This window comes from Stenella coeruleoalba (assembly GCF_951394435.1).
Source record: "Stenella coeruleoalba genome assembly, chromosome: 16".
Lineage (NCBI taxonomy): Eukaryota > Metazoa > Chordata > Mammalia > Artiodactyla > Delphinidae > Stenella > Stenella coeruleoalba.
Genome location: NC_137162.1, coordinates 59,226,091 through 59,248,875, shown reverse-complemented (window position 1 = coordinate 59,248,875; position 22,785 = coordinate 59,226,091). Strand labels below are relative to the sequence as shown.

General features: G+C 38.6%; 1 protein-coding gene across 5 annotated transcripts in view; it reads right to left on the bottom strand.

The window, feature by feature from the left end:
• CFAP70 (cilia and flagella associated protein 70) overlaps nt 1-20,013 on the bottom strand; it is an 88,594-nt gene extending 68,581 nt beyond the window's left edge. For 2 of the 5 annotated variants that reach the window (XM_079899289.1, XM_079899291.1), the window contains exons 1-5: nt 19,982-20,013; nt 18,129-18,231; nt 16,789-16,975; nt 1,230-1,328; nt 978-1,057 (exon numbers count right to left, since the gene is read on the bottom strand). In XM_079899289.1, coding sequence (XP_079755415.1) covers nt 978-1,057; nt 1,230-1,328; nt 16,789-16,975; nt 18,129-18,191 — 429 coding nt within the window. In that variant the 5' untranslated portion in view covers nt 18,192-18,231; nt 19,982-20,013. Of the gene's footprint in view, nt 1-977; nt 1,058-1,229; nt 1,329-12,753; nt 12,763-16,788; nt 16,976-18,128; nt 18,282-19,981 lie in introns of those variants that run through there. The other 3 variants (XM_079899290.1, XM_079899292.1, XM_079899293.1) reach the window with 3 other exon arrangements.
• Nucleotides 20,014-22,785: the final 2,772 nt, after the last annotated feature.

Here is a 22,785-nt window from a genome sequence, read left to right as displayed (position 1 = left end):
CTATAAGATCTAAGGGAAATCAACAGTACATAGACTGGGACACTGGACCAAGGAAGGCAGATAGAGCCCAGATATCTACCTCTTTCCAGCACAAATCACATGGAATGACAGAAGGATATTAAATGATTATCTTTATATCCAATAAAACAATAATGCTACAATAGCCCTGGAAAACAAGAAATGCCATCACTGGACTACACATTTTTAGGAATCATTGAAAGACAGAAAGCAAATTAAATCAGATCTACCAAAAAAACCTAGAAGAAACCAATCACATCCTAAAATAAGAGGAGAGAATCACAGCAGATGTAGGAGTGGATTGTGGCAGCTCGAAGGTCAGAATCAACAAGAATCAGGAAGGGGCTTACATCAACAGTTAAGTAAGGAACTGCATTCAGAATAGTTGGGGCAGTTGGGTCTTACTTGTGCAAAACTGAAGACAGCTGTGGTATCTGCTGAGAGTGAGTGTACTTGAACAAGAGTGGCAAAAGCAGTGCCCCAAGAAGCTACTGATCCCAGGAGGAACTGGGAAACAAAGTCCAGAACACAAACCAGTAACACAGCCTACCAATTCATGCTTCCCCTCCTCCAATGACCAGAGGCAGGCTACCATGCCAGAAAGTGTGTTAGATGCATTCATATACTATTTAATTTAATTCAACAGGTCATAGTTAAAGAGGCATTTCCATGGTTAAGCCTTCCCTGCATCTACCCCTGGGCAAAGTAACAGATACCTACTCTGTGTCCATATGCCCCAACCCACCATTTAATCACACTGGTCATAACCTCTGATGTGTAGATTATGAACTCCTAAAGTAGGAGTTTCCTTATTCATCTTTGTTTCCCAGAACCTAGCACTTTGTGTGCCTGTGAAAAGAAGGTGCCTGATGAATTGGACTCAACTAAATTTAATCTTAAGAGCAGACAGGCTTGACTGAATATCAGGCTGATATGTTAAGAGTTAAAACTCTAATTACCTTAACACCTGATCGAAGAGCTTCCAAGGGCAAGCCTGGCACAGGGTGCAATGGGACCATCGTTTCAAACGAACTCTCTCCTGCGAAAAGAAGGCCAAGTCAAGCCAAAGAAGGAAGGGTTAGGCAGAAATAACTGTGCTCATCTTTCAGTGAATCCCTCAAACTCACTGAGGCTGATTTTTGCACTTCTCTGGAACTAAGTTTTATGAGAAATAAGTTTATTTCTGCTTTTGAGCAAATCACACATCTGACCTTCCAGTAAAGGAAGAAGGTCCACCACAGCTTGACCAAGAATCATGGTCTTCTCCTCTTTCTGTTTCTTTTCCTTTGGTAAAACTTCAGTCATCGTTACTAGAAAAATCAAAACAAAGAAAATGAGAACATGTCTAGCTCACACATCAGATAACCAAGGTGCAACAAACAAATCGTTGTCAGAGAAATTCAAGTTAAGAGAAATGAACTTGAAACTTGAGAAGGCACCATTATTAGTGACTTCCAGTGGAAGATACTGGACCTCCTCAGTGACTTATTAATCTTTTTGCATGCAAATTATTTTTAAAAAGGATTTTTACATCATAATCATGTACACACATATGTATAAACTTACTGATACATATGATTATAACAAAGTTTCATGTAATATTCATCCTTAGCTCAAAATCCTTAGGTATTTTCTATTCTATTTCATGTATAAGAAATTACTGGTCATGACTCCCTCAATCAATTTTAGGAAAGACTAAAAATCATCATCTGGGACTTCCCTGGTGGTGCAGTGGTTAAGAATCCGCATGCCAATGCAGGGGACACGGGTTCGAGCTCTGGTCCGGGAAGATCCCATATGCCGCAGAGCAACTAAGCCCATGTGCCACAACCACTGAGGCTGCACTCTAGAGCCTGTGAGCCACAACTACTGAGCCCGCATGACACAACTACCGAAGCCTGAGCGTCTAGAGCCTGTACTCTCCAACAAGAGAAGCCACCACAACACGAAGCCCGTGCACCACAACTAAGAGTAGCCCCCGCTCGTCACAACTAGAGAAAGCCCACGTGCAGCAATGAAGACTTAGTGCAGCCAAAAATAAATAAATAAATAAATTTTAAAAATAAAATAAAATAAAGAAGGAACCTGAAAGTCCCTTTTTCCTTTTTTTAAAAAATATTTATTTATTTGGATGCATTGGGTCTTCGTTGTGGCACGCAATATCTTCATTGTGGCGTGGGGGCTTCTCTCTAGCTGTGGCACGTGGTCTCTAGAGTGTGTGGACTCAGTTGTTGCAGCACACGGGCTTAGCTGCCCCGTGGCATGTGGGATCTTAGTTCCCGACCAGGGAATAAACCCATGTCCCCTGCATTGGAAGGATTCTTAACCACTGGACCACCAGGGAAGTCCCCAGTCCCTATGTTTATTTGTTTTAATTCCATGATTTCTTATGGTACCTACTTACGTGGTTTAACTTTGTACACATTTTTATCCACCTAGAATTTATTTTGGTGTAATTCTGAGATATTAGTTACATCTTTTTCCAGAGAGCTACCCAGGTGTCTTTACACCATTGATTACATAGACCACCTTTTTCCCTACTGATGTGAAATGTCATCTTAATCAGATGCTAACTTACCAGAAGTACTGGTGACGATCTCTGGACCTGCTAGTCTGTCCTAATAATCTGTAAGTCTCTGCATGCACAAACACCTCATTGTTTTATTATGGTCTTACACTATGTTTTACTTTCGTGTAGGATTAATAATCCCTCATTAACTTTTTCAGAAATTCCTGATTATTCTTACTTTAAAAACTTTTTTCTGGGCACTTCCCTGGTGGTGCAGTGGCTAAGAATCCTCCTGCCAGTGCAGGGGACATGGGTTCGATCCCTGGTCCGGGAAGATACCACATGCCACGGAGCAACTAAGCCTGTGTGCCACAACTACTGAGCCTGCGCTCTACAGCCTGTGTGCCACAACTACTGAAACCCGTTTGCCTAGAGCCCATGCCCCGCAACAAGAGAAGCCACTGCAATGAGAAGGACGCACACCGCAGCAAAGACTAGCCCCCGCTCGCAGCAATTAGAGAAAGCCCATGTGCAGCAATGAGAACCCAATGCAGCCAAAAATAAATAAAATATAAATTTTTAAAAAAAAACTTCTTTCTGTAAGCATTCTATAATTAAAAAAATAATGTTGGCAGATTTATAGAGATCATGTTAAACTTATAGGTAAACTGAGGGAGAATGACATCTTTGTTATGTTGAGCATTCCTGTTTAATATGGTATGCCTTTCCTTTTGTTCCACCTCATACCTCTCAACAGCATTTTCTTTGAATCAGGATCCAAATAAGGTCCACACATTGTGATTAGCTGGTGTCTCTTAAGTCTCCTTCACTCTACTGATGTGTTTTCCATTTCTTTAGGTTTTCTAAATTGTCCATTTTATCAAAGTTTTCATGAGTAATGGCAGAATATTCTTTTTTATGTCTTTTTAAAATTGTTTTAAAATACACATTACATAAAGTTGATCATCCTAACCATTTTTAAGTATCAGTCCAGTGGTACTAAGTATATTCACATTTTTGTGCCACCATCACAGCTATCCATCTCCATAACTCTTCACCTTCTAAAACAGAAATTTTATACCTGTTCAACAATAACTCCCCATTTTCCCCTCCCCCTGGAAATCACCAGGATACTTTCTATCCCTATGCATTTGACTACTCTAGGTACCTCATATAAGTGAAATCATACAGTACTTGTCTTTTCATGACTGGCTTATTTCACTTAACATAATGTTCTCAAAGTTCATCCACGGTATAGCATATGTCACACTTTCCTTCCTTTCACAGCTGAACAATATTCTACTGTACGTATATACCACATTTTGCTTATCCATTCATCTGTCAATGGACATGTGGATTGCTTCCACATTTTACCTTTTGTGAATAATGCTCCTATGAACATAAGTGTACATATATCTCTTTGAGACCCTTTCAATTCTTTTGTATATATTGCCAGAAGTGAAATCGCTGGATCATACGGTCATTCTATTCTTAATTTTTTGAGGAACCACCAGTTCCTACAGTAACCACACCATTTTACAGTCCCACCAAAAGTACACAATGGTTCCGATGTGTCTACATCCTTGCCAACACTTGTTTTCTGTTTCTTTGACAGAAGCCATCTTAATGGGTATGAGATTGTATCTCGTATTTTTGGTTAGCATTTCCCTAATTAGTGATGTTGACTATTTTTTCATGTGTTTACTGGCCATTTGTAGATCATCTTTGGAAAAAAGTCTATTCAAATCCTTTTCCCATTTTTGAATTAGGTTGTTTGGGGTATTTTTGGTATTGAATTTTAGGAGTTCTCTATATATTCTGGATATTAACCCCCTATCAGATATATGATTTGTAAATATTTTCTCACATTCTGTGGGTTGTCTTTATACTCTGTGGATAGTGTCTTTTGATGCCCCAAAGTTTTAAATTTTGATGAAGTTCAATTTGTCCATTTTTGTATTTTGTTACCTGTGCCTTTGCTATCCTATCCAAGAGTCAATGAGAAATCTAATATGATGAAGTTTTGACCTATGTTTTTTTCTAAGTGCTTTATTGTTTTAGAACTTACATTTAGGTCCTTGATCCATTTTTGCATTAAGTTTTGAATGTGGTGTTAGGTAAGAGTCCAACTTCATTCTTTTGCATGTGGATATCCAGTTTTCCTAGCACTACTAGTTGAAAACACTTACCCTCCCTATTGAATGGTCTTGGCATCCTTGTCAAAAATCATTTGACCATATATGTTAGGGTTTATTCCTCAGCTCTCTATTCTATTCCACTGTTCTGTATGTCTCTGTTTCTGTCAATATCACCCTGTTTTGATTACTGTAGCTTTGTAGTAGGTTTTGAAAACAAAGTATGAGACCCCCAACTTTGTTCTTTTTTAAGACTGTTTTGGATATTTGGGGTCTCTTAAGATTTCATATGAATTATAGAAAGGGTTTTTTTTTTATTTCTGCAAAAAAATGTCTTTGGAATTTTTATAGGGATTGCACTGAATCTGTAGATCACTTGGAGAAGTGCTAACATTTTAACAATATTAAATCTTCCGATACATGAACATGTGATATGTTTCAATTTATTTGTGTCATCTTTAATTTCCTTCAGCAATGTTTTGTAGTTTTATATTTATGTAGATATATCTTTCTCTATTCTTTTACTTTTTACCTTACCATATGGTTATATTTTGAGTTTCTTGTATATAGTGTATTTCTTTATCAAATTTGTAATCTCTGTGTCTTGATATATTTAATGTAATTATTAATATATTAGGGCTTAAGTCTGCTGGGTTTTGTTTGGCCCCTCTTTTTCATTTCTCTGTTTTCTTTTCTCAGCCTTTCTCTGGATTACCTGAGCATTCTTTAGAATTCCATTTTTATTTATCTATAATACTTTTGAATATATCTCTTTGTATAGATGTTCTAGTCATTGCTATAGGTATTGCATTATATATATACTATTTATTACAATCTACTGATGTCATCATTTCACTAGTTTGAATGAAGTATAGAAACCTTACCTCCCTTTATGTCCCCTTGCCCTCCCTGTTTATAATTGCCAAAAATACTTTCTCAATATACAGAACCACATCAGATAGTGTTATACTTTGTTTCAAGTGTGAAACACAATTTAGAAAACTCAAGGAGAAGGAAAGCTTATTTTATCTGTCCAAATTTTTGCTTACCATATTCTTTCTTCTTTCCTGATGTTTCTAGGTTCTTTCTTTTATCATTCCCTTTCTGTTCAGAGAACTTCCTTCAACCATTCTTTTAGGGTAGGTCTTCTGGTGACAAATTCTTAGTTTTCTTTCATTTGAGAATATCTTGATTTCCACTTCATATCTTTTATTTAGGTATTCCATTCTAGGTGAGCAGTTCTTTTACCACTTTGTAAATATTGTTCCATTTCCTTTGGGCCTCCATGTTTTCTGATGAGAAACTGATACCATTGTAGTTGTTTTCTCCTGCTTTCAATTTTTTTTTTCTGTGTCTTCAGTTTTCAGAAGTTTTACTATGGTGTTCCTTAGTACAGATTTCTTTTGGGTTTATCCTGTTGGGACTTTGCTCAGCTTCCTGAATCTGTAGGTTTATGTCTCTAGCCAAATTTGGGGAGTTTTCAGGCTTAACTTCTTTGAATATTTTTCGAGCCTCACTCTCTTTCTTCTCTCCTTCTGATACTCCAATAACACTGTTAAATCTTTTGGCATAGTCCCACAGGACTCTGAAGTTCTGTTCATATTCTTTTAGTCTATTTCTTCTACATTACTCAGATTGAGTAATTTCTATTGTTCTATCTTCCAGTTCACTGATTCTTTCCCCTTTTTCCTCCATTCTGCTGTTGAGCCCATTCACTGAGCTTTTCATAGCAGTTAATATATTTTTCAGTTCTAAAATTTCTACTAGTTTCTTCTTTATATCTTCTATTTCTTACTGAGACTTTCTATTTCCCCTATGAGTCTATCTATTGTTTTTTCATTTGTTTCCAACATGTTTACAATTGCTCATTGAAGTATTTTTATCATGGCTTCTTTAAAATCTTTGTCTAATAATGCTAACATATCTATCATCTTGGTGTTACCATCTACTGATTATTTGTTTAATTCAGTTTGAGATCTTCTAGTTCTTAGTATAATGAGTGATTTTCAAATGAAACCTGGAATTTTTATATTATGCTATGAAACTCTGAATCATACTTAAACCTTCTTTTTTGCTGGCATTTTTTGACACCACTCCTACACAGGAAGGGGAGAGGCAATGCCTCATTAGATAGAAGTCTAGGTTCCCCACTCAATCTCCATTAATACCTGAGTGGGGCAGCTCCTCCGTACTGCTGAGGGAAAATGGGGGTTCTGATTCCTTACTTGTTCTCTACTGATACTATAGTGGGTGTAGATGCATTACCACTAGGTGATGGTGAGTTTTGATTTTACACTAGACCCCGTTTGACACACGCCAGTGGGGAGTGGAGGAGCACCTCATTACTGCCAGATTGGGGCAGAAGCCCTGGCTCCCTGTGTGGTCTCCATTAAAACCACATGTTAAAAAAAAAAAAAAAAAAAAAAAAAAAACACATGTTGAGGGAATTCCTTGGCAGTCCAGTGGTTAGGACTTGGTGCTTTCACTGCCTGGGCACAGGTTCAATCCCCGGTCAGGGAACTAAGATCCCACAAGCTGCGTGGCATGGCCAAAGGGAAAATAACAAAAAACAAAAAACACATGTTGAGAGAGGGGGGTCATTACCATAGAGCACAAAAGTCCTGGCTTCCTACTTGGTCTTCTCTGACACCACTCAAGTAGGGTGTTGACGCATGTTATTTCAGCTTTGTGCGTGTGTAAGCCTAGGTTCCCCACTTGGCTTGGGTATGGGTGGGGCCACAGTTTTTTTTTCTGGGCATTTGACTGGAGTAGAGCAGTTTCTGTCTAAATGTTTTCTGTCATGCTAGGCTGCCCCCTTTCCTGGTCTTTTGATTAGAGAGAGCACTTTTGTTGGTGGTTGGTTGGTTTGATCTGTACCCATTTTTGTTTCCAGGCTGCTGGCTTCTTCAGCATACAGTTTGGGATAGATGAGGCGAAAAGAAAACCCAAGGAACTCATACTGTCTTTCCTCAAGTCTCATTTCTTTCTTCTCTCTACCTTTCAGAGTCTGTTATATAAATAATGTCCAGGGTTTATAGCTCTGAGAGGAAGAGAGGAAAGTATATCTAGTCCATCTTCTTGGAGGCAGAAGTTCTGTTTAAAATTCTTCTTGATGGGCTTCCCTGGTGGCACAGTGGTTGAGAGTCCACCTGACGATGCAGGGGACACGGGTTTGTGCCCCAGTCCAGGAAGATCCCACATGCCCCGGAGCGGCTAGACCCATGAGCCATGACCACTGAGCCTGCGCGTCCGGAGCCTGTGCTCAGCAATGGGAGAGGCCACAACAGTGAGAGGCCCGCGTACAGCAAAAAAAAAAAAAAAAAAAAAATTCTTCTTGATTTCTAATGACTGTACTTAAGATTACAAATGTATCTCTAAGCACTACGTTAGCTATATCCCACAGTTTTGGTATTTGGTGTTTTACTGTTGACTTGATTCTAACTGCTTTGCAGTTTTTATTATGATTTCTTCTTTGTCTCATGAATTATTCATAATAATTTTTGCTATATATTTATTATTTCTTATTTTTTTGACTGTTGTATTTTGGTCAGAAAGCTTTGTCTGTATGCTATTGATTCTTTGGTATATGGCAGGACTTGCTTTGTGGCCTGGTAAGTGGCCAGCTTTTATTATACAAATGTTCCTTGCATGTTTTAAGAAAATACATATTATTTAATGATCAACATAACTCTATGATTACTAATTCTTAGAGAAATTTTTTTTGTCTACCCAGCACCTAGACAGATATGATGGTGAGTGAACTTTTTTTCTAGTCCAATCTTTTTGAGAGTCTCGGCTTACGACGAGGTAGGTGGTCTCACTCTCAACTTCCCATCTACAGCAGCCCAAGTCTCTGTCTCTGTAAGAGCATTAAAATCCAAGCCCCTGGGTTTTAGAATACTGCCCTCTCCCTCCACACCACCACACACCGACGGCAGCTGTTCAAGAGTTCCAGGTTTCAGTTTCTGTTTTGTTTCTGGAACAAAGGAACTACCATTTCTTTCTCACGAGTTCAGTGACATGCTTAAAATAAGGGTCCAGTATTGCCTTTCCTATCCAGTATGCTAGGGAAGAAGGCAATTGAGATACAACTATTACTTGGGGTGACAGAGAAGCACAGAAGAAAGAAGAAAGAAGTAGAAGAGAGTGGGTGCGATAAAAGAGTGCAGGTCAGATGGATGCCTCCGTGGTTGACTGATTCCCACCTATGCCAGAGCTAGGAATCACTGCTCTTGAACAGTGTTTCCCAGTAATCACCTGAGACATTTTTTTCCCAAGGTACAGCTACCTAGGCTCTTCCCATGGCAATTGTGAATTTAGTGGTATGGGGTTGGACCCTGAAGATTATTTTCTCCCAGATTACTTTCTCTCAGGTGACTGTTATGGAAAGAAAGGTCTGGAAAGCATTGCTCTAGAATACTGTATAGATTCTCAGGTCCACCTCTCCGGGTTTGGGATCTTGGAATCTGTGGGTTTTCGCAGGCACCTTAGGAGATGTGCCACTAAAAAATAACAAAAACAAAAAATAACAAGTATGGGTCATCAATCGGATCAAGATTGCAGAGGAATAGGATGGGGAGCTCACCTTCTGCCACAAATACATCAAAAATACATCTACATGTGGAATGATTCTCACAGAACATCTACTGAATGCTGGCAGAAGACCTCAGACTTCCAAAAGGGCAAGAAAATCTCCACATAACTTGGAGAACAAAAGAAAAGAGAAAAAAAAAGAGAGAAAGGAATCAGGATGGGACCTGCGCCCCCAGGAGGGAGCTGTGAAAGAGGGAAAGTTTCCACACGTTGGGAAGTCACCTCACTGGTGGAGAGATCAGCCAGAACAGAGGGGGAGCTTTAGAGCCTCAGAGGAGAGTGCAGCAACCGGATTTGCAGAGGGCAAAGCAGAGAGAAACCTGCACAGATGGTTGGTGTCACCACCCGGCACTCGCCAGCCTGATACGCTTGTCCACTGAGGTGAGCGGGGGCTGGGTGCTGGGGCTCAGGCTTTGGAGGTCGGACCAGGGGAGAGGACTGGGGTTGGCTGCGTGCAGACAGCCTGAGGGGGCTAGGGTGTGGTGTGCCTCAATCAAGGGAGTACAGGAAGAAGCCTGGGCCCACGAGAGAGGCAAGACGCCATTGTTGGGGGTGCAGGAGGAGAGAGGCGGGACCTCCATAGGAGTTTCTTTCTCCACACACACTCTCAGGTGGCAAGGCACTGCCTACCTGAGCTCCAGGGGCAGGTACGAGCCGCCACTGCCATCTCGGACTCCAGAGGTGGGCGCAGACTGCTGCCACTACCAAGGGTCCCACAACTGGGCATCAACCGCTGCCCCAACCGCTGCCTTCCTGGGAGTGTGCTCGGGCTGCGCACCCGCACACCCACTATCAAGGGGATAACGGCCAGCACAAACTGTGGCAAGAGACAGCAAGCATCCAAACCAAAAACAGCCCTCGTGCCAAAAATATATTTAACCCACACAAGCTATGCAGGGACATTCCCACATATAAATAGCCCTCCAAGACGAGAGTAGATAACCATTTCTCCTAAACTCACAGAGTAAGAGAAATATAAGCAAAATGAAGAAGCAGTTAAATTGCTTCTTTGACTCCCAGTTAAAAGACCAAGAGAATTCCCCAGAAGAAACAAACAAGGAAACAGACCTCTTCAGTCTAAGACACCGAGTTCAAAAAGGTAATGAAAATACTGAAAGTATTAAGAAAGGCTATTGGCAGAAACGCAGATTACGGTAAAAACGAACTAGAAATTACGAGGAGGAGCCAAGAAAAATTAGAAATTCATTTGCCAAGACAAAAGCTGAGCTAAAGGCAATGAATAGCAGAATGAATAATGCAGAAGAAAGAATAAGGGATCTGGAAGATAGAATAATGGAAATTACCCAATCAAAACAGCAGAGAGAAAACCAAATGGAAAAAAAAAGAAAGCAATATAAGAGACCTATGGGATAATATAAAGAATGCCTATCTATGCATAATAGGTATTCCAGAAGGAGAAGAAAGAGAAAAGGGTATTGAAAATGTATTTGAAGAAATTATGGCTGAAAAAATCCCAAATCTAAAGAAGGAAACAGATATCTAGATACAAGAAGCACAGAGGGTCCGAAACAAGATGAACCCAAACCGACCTACACCAAGACATATTCTAATAAAAATGGCAAAAGTTAAAGATAAAGAGAGCATTCTAAAGGCAGCAAGAGAAAAACAAATAGTTAATTACAAGGGAACTCCCATAAGGCTATCAGCTGATTTCTCTACAGAAACGCTGCAGGTCAGAAGAGAGTGGCAAAATATATTCAAAGTTTTGAAAGGGAAAAATCTGCAACCTAGAATACTCTACCCAGCAAGATTATCATTCAGAATAGGAGGGGAAATAAAGAATTTCTCAGACAAGCAAAAACTAAAAGAATACAGCAATACTAAACCTATCCTAAAAGAAATATTGAAAGGTCTTCCCTAAATAGAAAAGAAACAAGAAGATATAGGAAGGAGGAAATCACAGTTTACAGTTGGAAAGTAAATCACTTAAATTAGTCAGTATACAGATCAAAAAGAAAAAAAAAACTTATTTGTGAAAGTGATGATAAACACAAGGAACAGAAAAAGGATAAACATGAAGATGTAAAAAAGGACATCAAAATCCTAAAATGTGGGAAAGGAGGGTAAGAAAATGTAGATTCTTTTTTTTAGAATGTGTTTGAACCTATATGACTATCAGTCTAAAGCAAGCAGATATAGGAAGAGGTTACCATACTTGAAAAGCAGGGCAACCACAAATCAAAAATATACAATAGATTACTAAACCCAAAAAGAAGAGAACACAAGCATAAAATAAAAGGAAATCATCAAACCACAAAAAGAAAAACTAAAAGAAAAAGAAAGGAACAAAAAAGAAACATAGAATCAACTGGAAAACAAGGTTTAAAATGGCAATAAAGGACTTCCCTGGTGGCACAGTGGTTAAGAGTCCGCATGCCAATGCAGGGGACATGGGTTCGAGCCCTGGTCCAGGAAGATCCCACATGCCGCGGAGCAACTAAGCCCAGCGCCACAACAGCTGAGCCTGCGTTCTAGAGCCTTTAAGCCACAACTACTGAGCCGACATGCCACCACTACTGAAGCCTGCAAGCCTACAGTCTGTGCTCTGCAACAAGAGAAGGCACCGCAATGAGAAGCCTGCGCACTGCAACAAAGAGTAGCCCCCACTCGCCACAACTAGAGAAAGCCTGTGCCCAGCAACGAAGACCCAACACAGCCAAAAATAAATAAATAAATTTATTTTTTTAAATGGCAATAAATACATATGTATCAATAATTACCTTAAATGTCAATGGACTGAATGCTCCAATCAAAAGACAAAGAGTGGCAGACTGGATTAAAAAAACAAGAGCCTACAATATGCTGCCTACAAGAGACACACCTTAGGGCAAAGGACACACACAGGTTGAAAGTGAGGGGATGGAAAAAGATGTTTCATGCAAACAGAAATGACAAGAAAACAGGAGCTGAAATATTCATATCAGACAAAATAGATTTTAAAATAAAGGCCATAAAGAAAGATAAAGAAGGATATTATATAATGGTAAAAGGATGAATACAAGAAGAGGATTTTACACTCGTCAACATATATGCACCTAATCCATTCACGATAAAAACTCTTACCAAAGTAGGTATACAGGGAATATATCTCAACATAATAAAAGCCATTATGACAAACCCACAGCCAATATAATACTCAACGGTGAAAAGCTGAAAGACTTCCCATTAAAATTTGGAACAAGACAAGGATGCCCACTCTTACTACTTCTATTCAACATAGTATTGGATGTCCTAGCCACAGCAATCAGACAAGAAAAAGGAATAAAAGGTATCCAAATTGGAAGGGAAGAGGTAAAACTGTCCCTATATGCAGATGACATGATACTATATATAGAAAACCCTAAGAACTCCACGCAAAAACTACTAGATCTAATAAATTCAGCAAAGCAGCAAGATACAAGATAAACATTCAGAAATCGGCTGCATTTCTTTACACTAACAATGAAATATCAGAAAGGGAATGTAAAAAAACAATACCTTTGGGAATTCCCTGGTGGTCCAGTGGTTAGGACTCCATGCTCTCACTACAGAGGGCCTGGTTTCAATCCATCCATGGTTAGGGAACTAAAATCCCACAAGCCGCTTGGTGCGGCCAAAAAAGAAAAAAAAAAAAAAAAAAAGCCTTTTAAAATCGCACCAAAAAAAATAATACCTAGGAATAAACTGACCAAAGAGGTGAAAGACTTATATGCTGAGAACTATAAAACATTAATAGAGGAAATTAAAGATGATTCAAAGAAACAGATATCCCATGCTCTTGGACTGGAAGAATTAATAGTTAAAATGGCAATACTACCCAAAGCAATCTACAGATTTAATGCAATCCCTATCAAATTACCCATGACATTTGTCACAGAACTAGAACAAATGATCCAAAAATTTATATGGAACCATAAAAGACCCAGAATTGCCAAAGCAATACTACGGAAAAAAACAAAGTAGGAGGCATAACTCTATCAGACTTCAGACAATACCACAAAGCTACAGTAACCAAAACAGCATGGTATTGGTACAAAAAACAGACATACACATCAATGGAACAGAATAGAGAGCCCAGAAATAAACCCACACACGTATGGTCAATTAATCTTCGACAAAGGAGGCAAGAATATACAATGGGAAAAAGAAAGTCTCTTCAGCAAGTCGTGCTGGGAAAGTTAAGACAGCTGCATGTAAATCAATGAAGTTATAACACATACTCACAGCAGCACAAAAATAAATTCAAAACGCCTTAAAGACTTAAACATAAGACAAGACACCATAAAACTCCTATAAGAAAGCATAGGCAAAACATTCTCTGACATAAATTGTACCAATGTTTTCTTTGGTCAGTCTCCCAAGGGAATAGAAATAAGAACAAAAATAAAGAAATGGGACCTAATCACTCTTACAAGCTTTTGCATAGCAAAGGAAATCATTAAAAAAAAAGAGACAGAGACTTCCCTGGTGGTCCAGTGGTTAAGAATCCACCTTCCAATGCAGGGGATGTCGGTTCAATCCCTGGTTGGGGAACTAAGATCCCACATGCTGGGGGACAACTAAGCCCGTGTGTCGCAACTACTGAGCACACGAGCCACAATTAGAGAGAAGCCCGTGCACCACAACGAAAGAGCTACATGCTGCAACAGAGATCCTGTGTACCGCAACTAAGACCTGACACAGCCAAAAATTAAATAAATAAATAAATAAAGATTGGGACTTCCCTGGTGGCACAGTGGTTAAGAATCCACCTGCCAATGCAGGGGATAAGGGTTCAAGCCCTGGTCTGGGAAGATCCCACATGCCGCGGAGCAACCAAGCCTGTGCACCACAACTACTGAGCCTGCGCTCTAGAGCCCATGAGCCAGAACTACTGAGCCCATGCGCCTAGAGCCCATACTCTGCAACAAGAGAAGCCACAGCAATGAGAAGCCTGCACACCGCAACAAAGAGTAGCCCCCGCTCACCACAACTAGAGAAAGCCCATGTGCAGCAACAAAGGCCCAACACAGCCAAAAATAAATAAATAAATATTTAAAAAAAAAATTAAAATAAATAAATAAATATTAAGAAAAGAAAAAGGAAAAAAAAGAAAAGACAACCTACAGAATGAGAGAAAAGATTTGCAAATGATGCAACCAACAAGGGCTTAATCTCCAAAATATACAGCCAGCTCATACAACTGAACAACAAAAAAGCAAACAACCCAATAGAAAAATGGGCAGAAGACCTTAATAAACATTTCTCCAAAGACATACAGATGGTCAGTAGGCACATGAAAAGATGCTCAACATCACTAATTATTAGAGAAATACAAATCAAAACTACAATGAGGTATCACCTCACACCAGTCAAAATGGCCATCGTCAAAAGTCTACAAATAACAAATACTGGAGAGGGTGTGGAGAAAAGGGAACCCTCCCAAACTGTTGGTGGGAATGTAACTTGGTGCAGCCACTATGGAAAACAGTATGGAGATTCCTCATAAAACTAAAAATAGAACTACCATATGATCCAGCAATCCCACTCCTGGGCATATACCCGGACAAAACTATAATTCAAAAAGATACATGAACCCCTATGTTAATAGCAGCACTATTCACAATAGCCAAGACATGGAAACAACCTAAATGTCCATCAACATATGAATGGATAAAGAAGATATGGTACACATATACAATGGAATACTTCTCAGACATAAAAAAGAATGAAATAATGCCATTTGCAGCAACATGGATGTAACCAGAGATTATCATACTAAGTAAAGTAAGTCAGAAAGAGAAAGACAAATACCATATGATATCACTTATATGTAGAATCTAAAATATGGCAGAAAAAAAAGTGGATATATGTGTATGTATAACTGACTCACTTTGCTGTACAGCAGAAACTAACACAAGATTGTAAACCAATCATACTCCAATAAAATAATTTTTTTAATTAAAAAAAAGTCCTCATAAGTCAAATTACAGTATATCTTAATGTGAACATTCAAAATGACAATTCTAATTTAAACATATCTCGAGGTTACTAATGTTAATAGTAAAAAGACAAAACAAAACAAAAATAAATAAATAAAATATGGCACAAATGAACCTATCTACAAAACAGAAACAGATTCACAGATATAGAGAACAGACTTGTGCTTGCCAAGGTGGAGGGGTGAGGGAGAGGGATGGACTGGGAGTTTAGGGTTAGTAGGTGCAAACTATCAGATTTAAAATGGATAAACAACAAGGTTCTACTGTATAGCACAAGGAACTATATCCAATCCCCTGGGATAAACCGTAATGGAAAAGAATATTAAAAAAGAATGTATGTATGTGTATAACTGAGCCACTTTGCTGTACAGCAGAAATTAGCACAACACTGTAAATCAACTATACTTCAATAAAAAATAAATTAAATAAATAAAGTTTTAAAAACCACACTACCAAAAAATAAAAAAGAGTATGGGTTAAAACAAACAAAAAAGACTTAGCCTAGAATACAGGTTTAGGAACAAAGTATTTCAGAGATAATATTATGTAGTTAGAAACTGTAAAAGTGTGAATACAGAAACTATCCATCTATTTATCCATTCATTCATTCATTCAACAAACATTTTTTGAGCCCCTTTCTATCCCAGATATTTCTAAGCACTAGAAATTCTGAAATAAATAAGATACAGCCCTGATTTCAAAAAGTGTCTCCTCTAACAAGGGAGGCGAATTAATAATTGCTATACAGTTTGGTGAATATACAGAAGTACAGATATGGCTGCCAGGTAAAATACAAGATGCCAAATTAAATTTGAATTTCAGATAAACAACAAATCATTTTTTTAGTGTAAGTATGTCCCAAATTTGGTTTTTGGGTTTTTTGTTTCTTTGTTTTGTTTTTTTCCCCTAAATCTGGCAACCTTAAATATAGGAATACAAAGGAAAAGCTCACAAATCAGCTTAGGAGACGAAGGCTGCAAACTTCAGTTATATGTCTATTCATATACGCCCATGGATTGAATTGAGCATTATCTACATTCTTACTTGTTTGACTGTTAATAAGAATTGATTAGTTACTAAAAAGTTATTAAATAATATTTTTTAGGGAAATTAAAATGAGTTGTACACATGAATAGATCAAATTATCTATATATGATTGGTCTTGTTTCAAACTGGGGGCTGTTTTTTTCATAAAAGAGCATGTTTGCTTCATGTTATTGCTTATTGTTCTTCAAAATTGTATAAATATTCTTTTTTTTGATCATATGTATGTTTTACTATCAGCTGCTGGAAAAAATAAAGTCAATTTGGAAAATAAAAAAAAATTTTTTTTTAAAGTTCAGTTATGTGTCAAAAGGTCTTCAATACAAACTGATTAAAATTAGTAGGTCATGGTGACAGCTGCCAGAACCAGGTGGGACTCAAAGTATACTGTGTTATTCCCAGATTAAAAAGGTAAGGTGTGTTCATCTGTCCCTACAACAGCTACTAAATATCTCAGAATATCCTGATCACTCATGTAATTAACATATTTAGAATCCCAAGCACTTACAGAACACAGGTTTGTGGGCGAGGTCATGTAAAGTGACTCCTCCTTCAGGATTGAACTCAAAACTGCAAGTGAAGTTGTATTTTGCAGTTCCTTCTGGAGAAACAGCAATTTTTGCAGAGTCTCCCAGAACCACCTGATTGAATTCTGCACGGATAAAGGTAACTGGAGTATCTCCTTTAAAACCTTTCTGTTGACAGAAAAATACTTTACAATTATATTCAAATAGAGAATTTTCCTACATATCTGGCAACCCATTTTGACTTTATATAGCATTTTGCACGTTTTCCTAACAAGCTATGTTACAAATACAAACGGGGGAAGTAGAAAGTCATTAAACAAATCTAGTTGTAGCTAAATGCAACATTCTATTTAAAGGCCGTTAAGTTGGAAGCTTTGAAAAATAACAGTAATTGTGTTTATATGATTATATAATTGTGGAAGATTTGAAAAAGTGAGGAAAGCACATAGGAAGACATTACCTGTAATAATATATTTTCTAGTGTTTTGCTGTGTGTGTGTGTGTATATATATATATATATATATATATATATGCACACACATTTATATATACATTTTTATATATACCCTTTAAAAGAAAGTAGAGGTCATTTATTACATCCTGTTTTGGAATAAGCTTTTTGACTTCATAATACTGAATGAATTTTTTTTTTTTTTTTTTTGCGGTACAAGGGCCTCTAACTGTTGTGGCCTCTCCCGTTGAGGAGCACAGGCTCCGGATGCGCAGGCTCAGCGGCCATGGCTCACAGGCCCAGCCGCTCCGCGGCATGTGGGATCTTCCCAGACCGGGGCACGAACCCGTGTCCCCTGAATCGGCAGGCGGACTCTCAACCACTGCGCCACCAGGGAAGCCCCTGAATGAATATTTTGACGTTTCATTATTCTTGTAAATTTTAATACTTATATCATATTGTAGTTTTATTATTTAAATTCATCAAATGAAATTAATCACAAGAGAAGTTCTGGAGGAATTCAGATCCTTTTCAGGAGAAAGGAACTGCTGTCTAGGAAAATGAAAACCAGTTGTTTCACCCCCATTAAATTTAGTATTCAAATTGCCAGATATTTTACACATTAATATGACTTGCTGATTATAGACTAACAATAAGGAACACTGAGAAGGAAGTGCCATTGCTATGTAAAGCCAGGAGGTTTGGTGGTACAGAATAATGCAGAACTCCATGCCTCCTGCTAATGTTCCCAACACATCTTCCCCAAGCCACAACTGGATGACTGACAGGGAGACCTGAGCCCAAAGACAAAAGTACATTCAAGGAGAATGAATAAACTAATGAATAAACTATTCCCAAAAATAACTTTACCAAGTCATATCCATCTGTCACAGTGATCTGCACGGGTCTGCCTGTTGATGACACCTGCTCCATATCAGCACCTGGGCAAAGTCTCTCTGGTCTTCTTTGATCTCTGTGAACATAATGAACGAACCTGTCCCCTTATATACCATAGTTGCACAAGTATCCACATTATATCATAACCAATACCAGGGGAGAACCTAGAGAAATGCCCTAGTCCAGCACTGTTTTGTGCACTTTCCAACCTTTGTTGCCAGATAGGCAGTGCCTTAGGGACCTGGTCACAAGGATGACTCTGCTGGTTAGTGCTAAAAAGATTCTTATACATGTAACTAACCCATTAAGCACAAATTATCACAAGGCAAAGAGGGTAGGAATGCCATCACCCCACCTCCCATCCCTCACCTCCTTCAAAGTGTTTTTTGGTAGCTTTTTTTTCTTTGTGATGTGCAAAACTCCCCTCAAGCGTTACTTAACCTCTCAGTTTTAGAAAAATATATTTTGATAACAAGAAAGAGGCAGCCCCACAGAATGTTAGTCCACTGGAAAAAGTCCTGATGTATGTCTTATTTAATCAAAGGTATTTTCAAATTATTTTACAACACTAAGGATACAACTTCAAAAATAAATTGGATATATGTTAAGGAAAAAAAAAAAGGTCATGTTTTCTGACTCAATTCAAAGTGGAACTTAATGCAATTCAAATATTTACATCGGCTATACTATGCTAAGTGTGTCTAGGACTGGTGGTAGAAAAAAGAAAGAGATATCTTGCTGTCTCCAAGCTTTATAAGTATTCTGCATCTTTCTAGCGACTCCCTCATTTTCCCTGTGACCTACAAGTCTCAGATCACTTGTTCAACGTTATGTCTCCAGGCTCATTCAGGGCCTAAGTGGCCCTGACAACTTTCTTATCAAGTTTACATTTGAAATGATCTTTTACATTAGTCTCCTTTCCTTTTCAATAGTAGCATGTGAATTACGCCTTCACTAGCCTGACCCTGGACAAATGCTTAACTTCTCTGAGCCTCAGTCTCACCTTCTATAAAACAGATAACATAACTTCTGACCTGTTTCACATTTGTTGCGAATATCCACTAAAACAGTAAAACTGCTTAACCTATGAAGCACCGCACAAATGGTGTTATTAATAAGCACTACGTTTCTTGAATGCTTAATTACTTCTTTAGAGACAAGTAATCTATCATACATTTCTGCAGTCCCTGAGTGTCTGGCACCATGCCTTGCCCGCAAGAGGCATTAGCAGCATATCTGTTGAACAACGAGTGCAAGAAATCTGGCTAGTTAAAAGTTATGGTCAAGGCAGTTAAGTGGGGGCTCCTGTTGCCGCTGACAAGGCACGCATTTCTTGTCATCTGCTCAGAAGAAGGGGAAAAGTCAGATTAGAAAATGGTTAGATGCACAACACTGTCAGTCAACTATACTCCAATAAAATTTTTTTAGTTTAAAAAATTAGAAAAACAAAAAATAGCTTAAACAAACAAACCCCAAAAAACAAAAAGAAAGAAATCGTTTAGGTGAAGGAGATGATGTGACTGGGAGTGGTCTGGGGACAGGAGCGCAGTCTGCGCTTACTGTAGGGGAATCTCGGCGCAAAGTGGGAAGTGGGGTCTCAGTCTGGCTTATGGGTGGGAGGCCTGGGCTTGGCGAGAGCGTCCGCGCCTAGCGGGGTCGGTGGCGTTCGAGTCTGTACCGGAGTACAGTAGTGCAGGGATGCGGTGTGTGCGTTTCAGCCTGGCCGAAGCTTAGGGAGAAGAAACTGAGGTAACACGGTGTGGCCGCAGGACCGGGGTGGGGAGGCCGGGAAGAGACAGTTTTCTAAGGAGTAAGAGCAGACTTACCTGACTTAGCCGCAGAGGTGTGGTTTTTTTTTGCAACTATAGCAACCAATTACATCTCGCGAGAAATTTGTCTCCACAATCACCGCAACTTTAACCCAAGACTCGCGATAACATTGTCCGGGAGGGAAAGGGGGACGGGGCGCAAGGTGAGTTTCTGCGCCTGAGTTCCGGAAACTGTGCTCCTCAGCGACAGCCTCTGTATTTGCGGTCACTTGTGTTTTCGCCGATGCCACTTTCCCTTGGCATAAGTGTTGGCTAAGTACAAAGATTTCCACCTCTCGAGTTTGCTTTTTCGACCCCTTTCTTTCAGTATCTCTCCATAAATAGGAGAAAAACCAAAAGCAAATTTATTTAAAGATAAAATAAAAGCCTTTATTAAACGGTTTTGAAAACAGGTCATTTAAACCTTTCTCCGTGAAAAATGCACATAAGACAATACTTTAAAAGGGAGCCTGTGTCTCACACACTGTTGGGGAGGATGCAAAACCGCACTGCTTCTAGTGCTAAATATTTATACAATAAACAGACTCAAAGTATATGATGTTAATGCAAAAATTTAATACGTTTGAAATTCAACATTACTTTAGAGTTGGAATGGCAAAATACAATGGCAAAAGCCTGGAAACAACTCAAACGGAAGAGTGGATGAATACACTGATATATATTCACAATATCACATATTACAAAGGAGTCAAAATGAATGAACTACAGCTCTTCACAACATGGATGAATCTTAGAAGTATACAACTTTAAAATGTTGCACTGCTAAGAGCCAGCTTGAAGGGGCTCCTGGCCAAATCACAGACAATTTGAGGATCAAGATAAACAATGATAATAATGGATTACAATCCATTGAATAAAATAGGAATACACAAGTTCACATTGATATAAATAAATGAAGAGAAAGGAAAGCTCTTTCTAACAGTAGAATGCCAACCCAATGATGGAAATAGAGAATTACCATTTGGCACCAACTATAGAAGTGGATGATTTAGACATGAGTCTTCAGTGGTAAGATTGGTGTGTGGAGGTTTGATGAGGAATAGGATACTGGCATGATTTTGGAATACTAATCAATTACAAAGGGAAAAACAGTGAATTTAAGAAACCAGCATGACCAAGTGATCAACGTTAACATCACCAGTGTTGGGAGGGAGTCTACATTTTGTGCCTCCTGATGAGACTCACTGGGAAAAGCAAAGCATCATTTTGTGGTACTCCTGCAAACAAGGCACCTCGGTTGTAAGCCGTCCTGTAGAAACTAAGGTCTGTACCCTTTAATAAAACTGTCAAGGCCATGAAAGACTGGCAACTCTTGCAGATTAAAGGAGTCTGAAGATACACAACAACTAAATGCAATACTTATTCCTGTATAGCATGTTAACCCAGAAAGGAAAAGAAACATTGTTGGGATAGTGGGCGAAATTTGAATGGGCTTAGTAGATTGGGTAGTAGTGTTGTACCAATACTGATTTCCTGGTGTGGAAGATTGTTTGCTGTTATGTAGAAGAGTGTCCCTGTTTGGGGGAAAATACCAACTGGAGTGTTTAGGAGTGATGGGACATCATGACTGCAGTTTGCTCTCTCAACCCTCAAAAGTTTCAGAAAAAGACTAATAACAAAGGATATATGCGCGCACACACACATACTCAAGAGTGAGCAATGAACCAACAACATGTTAACTATATGAGAATCTGGGTGAAGAGGAAATAGGAGCATGGAAGTTCTTTGTACTGTTCTGGCAACTTTTCTATACATTTGAAACTATTTCAAAAGAAATTATTAAACTATACACACACCCACACACTACTCCCCATGGAAACTCTGCTTAGGATACAATTACCAGAGCCAAAATTTAAAAACAAATTGTATTTCTGCTAATAAACATATTAAAATTATAAAAATTAAGAAAAAGATTTTTTTAAGTTGCAGTGTTATAAGTCATAACAGTTCTCTAAATAAAACTATGCAACTGTTGAGTAAGGCATTTATCTCTGGATTTTTCCCCCAGTGAGGGTTGTGAGTGAATCTGCGCTGAAATAACTATCCTACCTTGTGCACACATACCTTTTTTTTTTCGCTGTAAGGCTTGCAGGATCCTAGTTCCCCGAATTTAAAAATGGGTATTTGAATAGACATTTTTCCAAAGATATGCAAATGGCTAATAATCTCAAGAAAATATGCTCGTTAGTCATTAGGGAAATGCAAATCAAAACCGCCGTGAGATGCCACTTCACATCCACTAGGATGGCTATATTCAAATAGACAATGATAGTGTTGATAAGAATGAGGAGCAATTGGAAGCCTCATTCATTGCTGGTAGGATCATAAAATGGTGCATACAGCTGCTGTGGAAAATAGTCTGGCAGATCTTCAAAAGGTTAAACATACTCTCTCTGTGTGTCTCTTTCTTCCCCCCAACACTTTCTTAGTCTCTTTCTCTCTCCCTTTTTTTTTTTTCAGCCTCTTTGAATCTTTCAGTCTCTCTCTGAGTCTCATTTTTAAAACTGCTCTTTTAGAACGGGAAACGGTTCAGGTCCTGCTGTGGCATGGGGCTTATGTCTCAGTCACGTCTGCTGTGAAGCACACGATGCTCTATTTATTGTAGAAAGTGACTTTATTTGCTTTCTAGAATTGTTTCTAACAGATGGTATAAGAGAGGTAATAAAGAGAAAAATCTATGCCTGTAAAGAATACAAAAGTTAGTTTTACTTACTGTAATATGACTGTCTTAAACTTATTTTCTGAGAAATAAATGTTCTAATGAGCAGCAAAAAAAAAAAGTTAAACATAAAAATACTGTA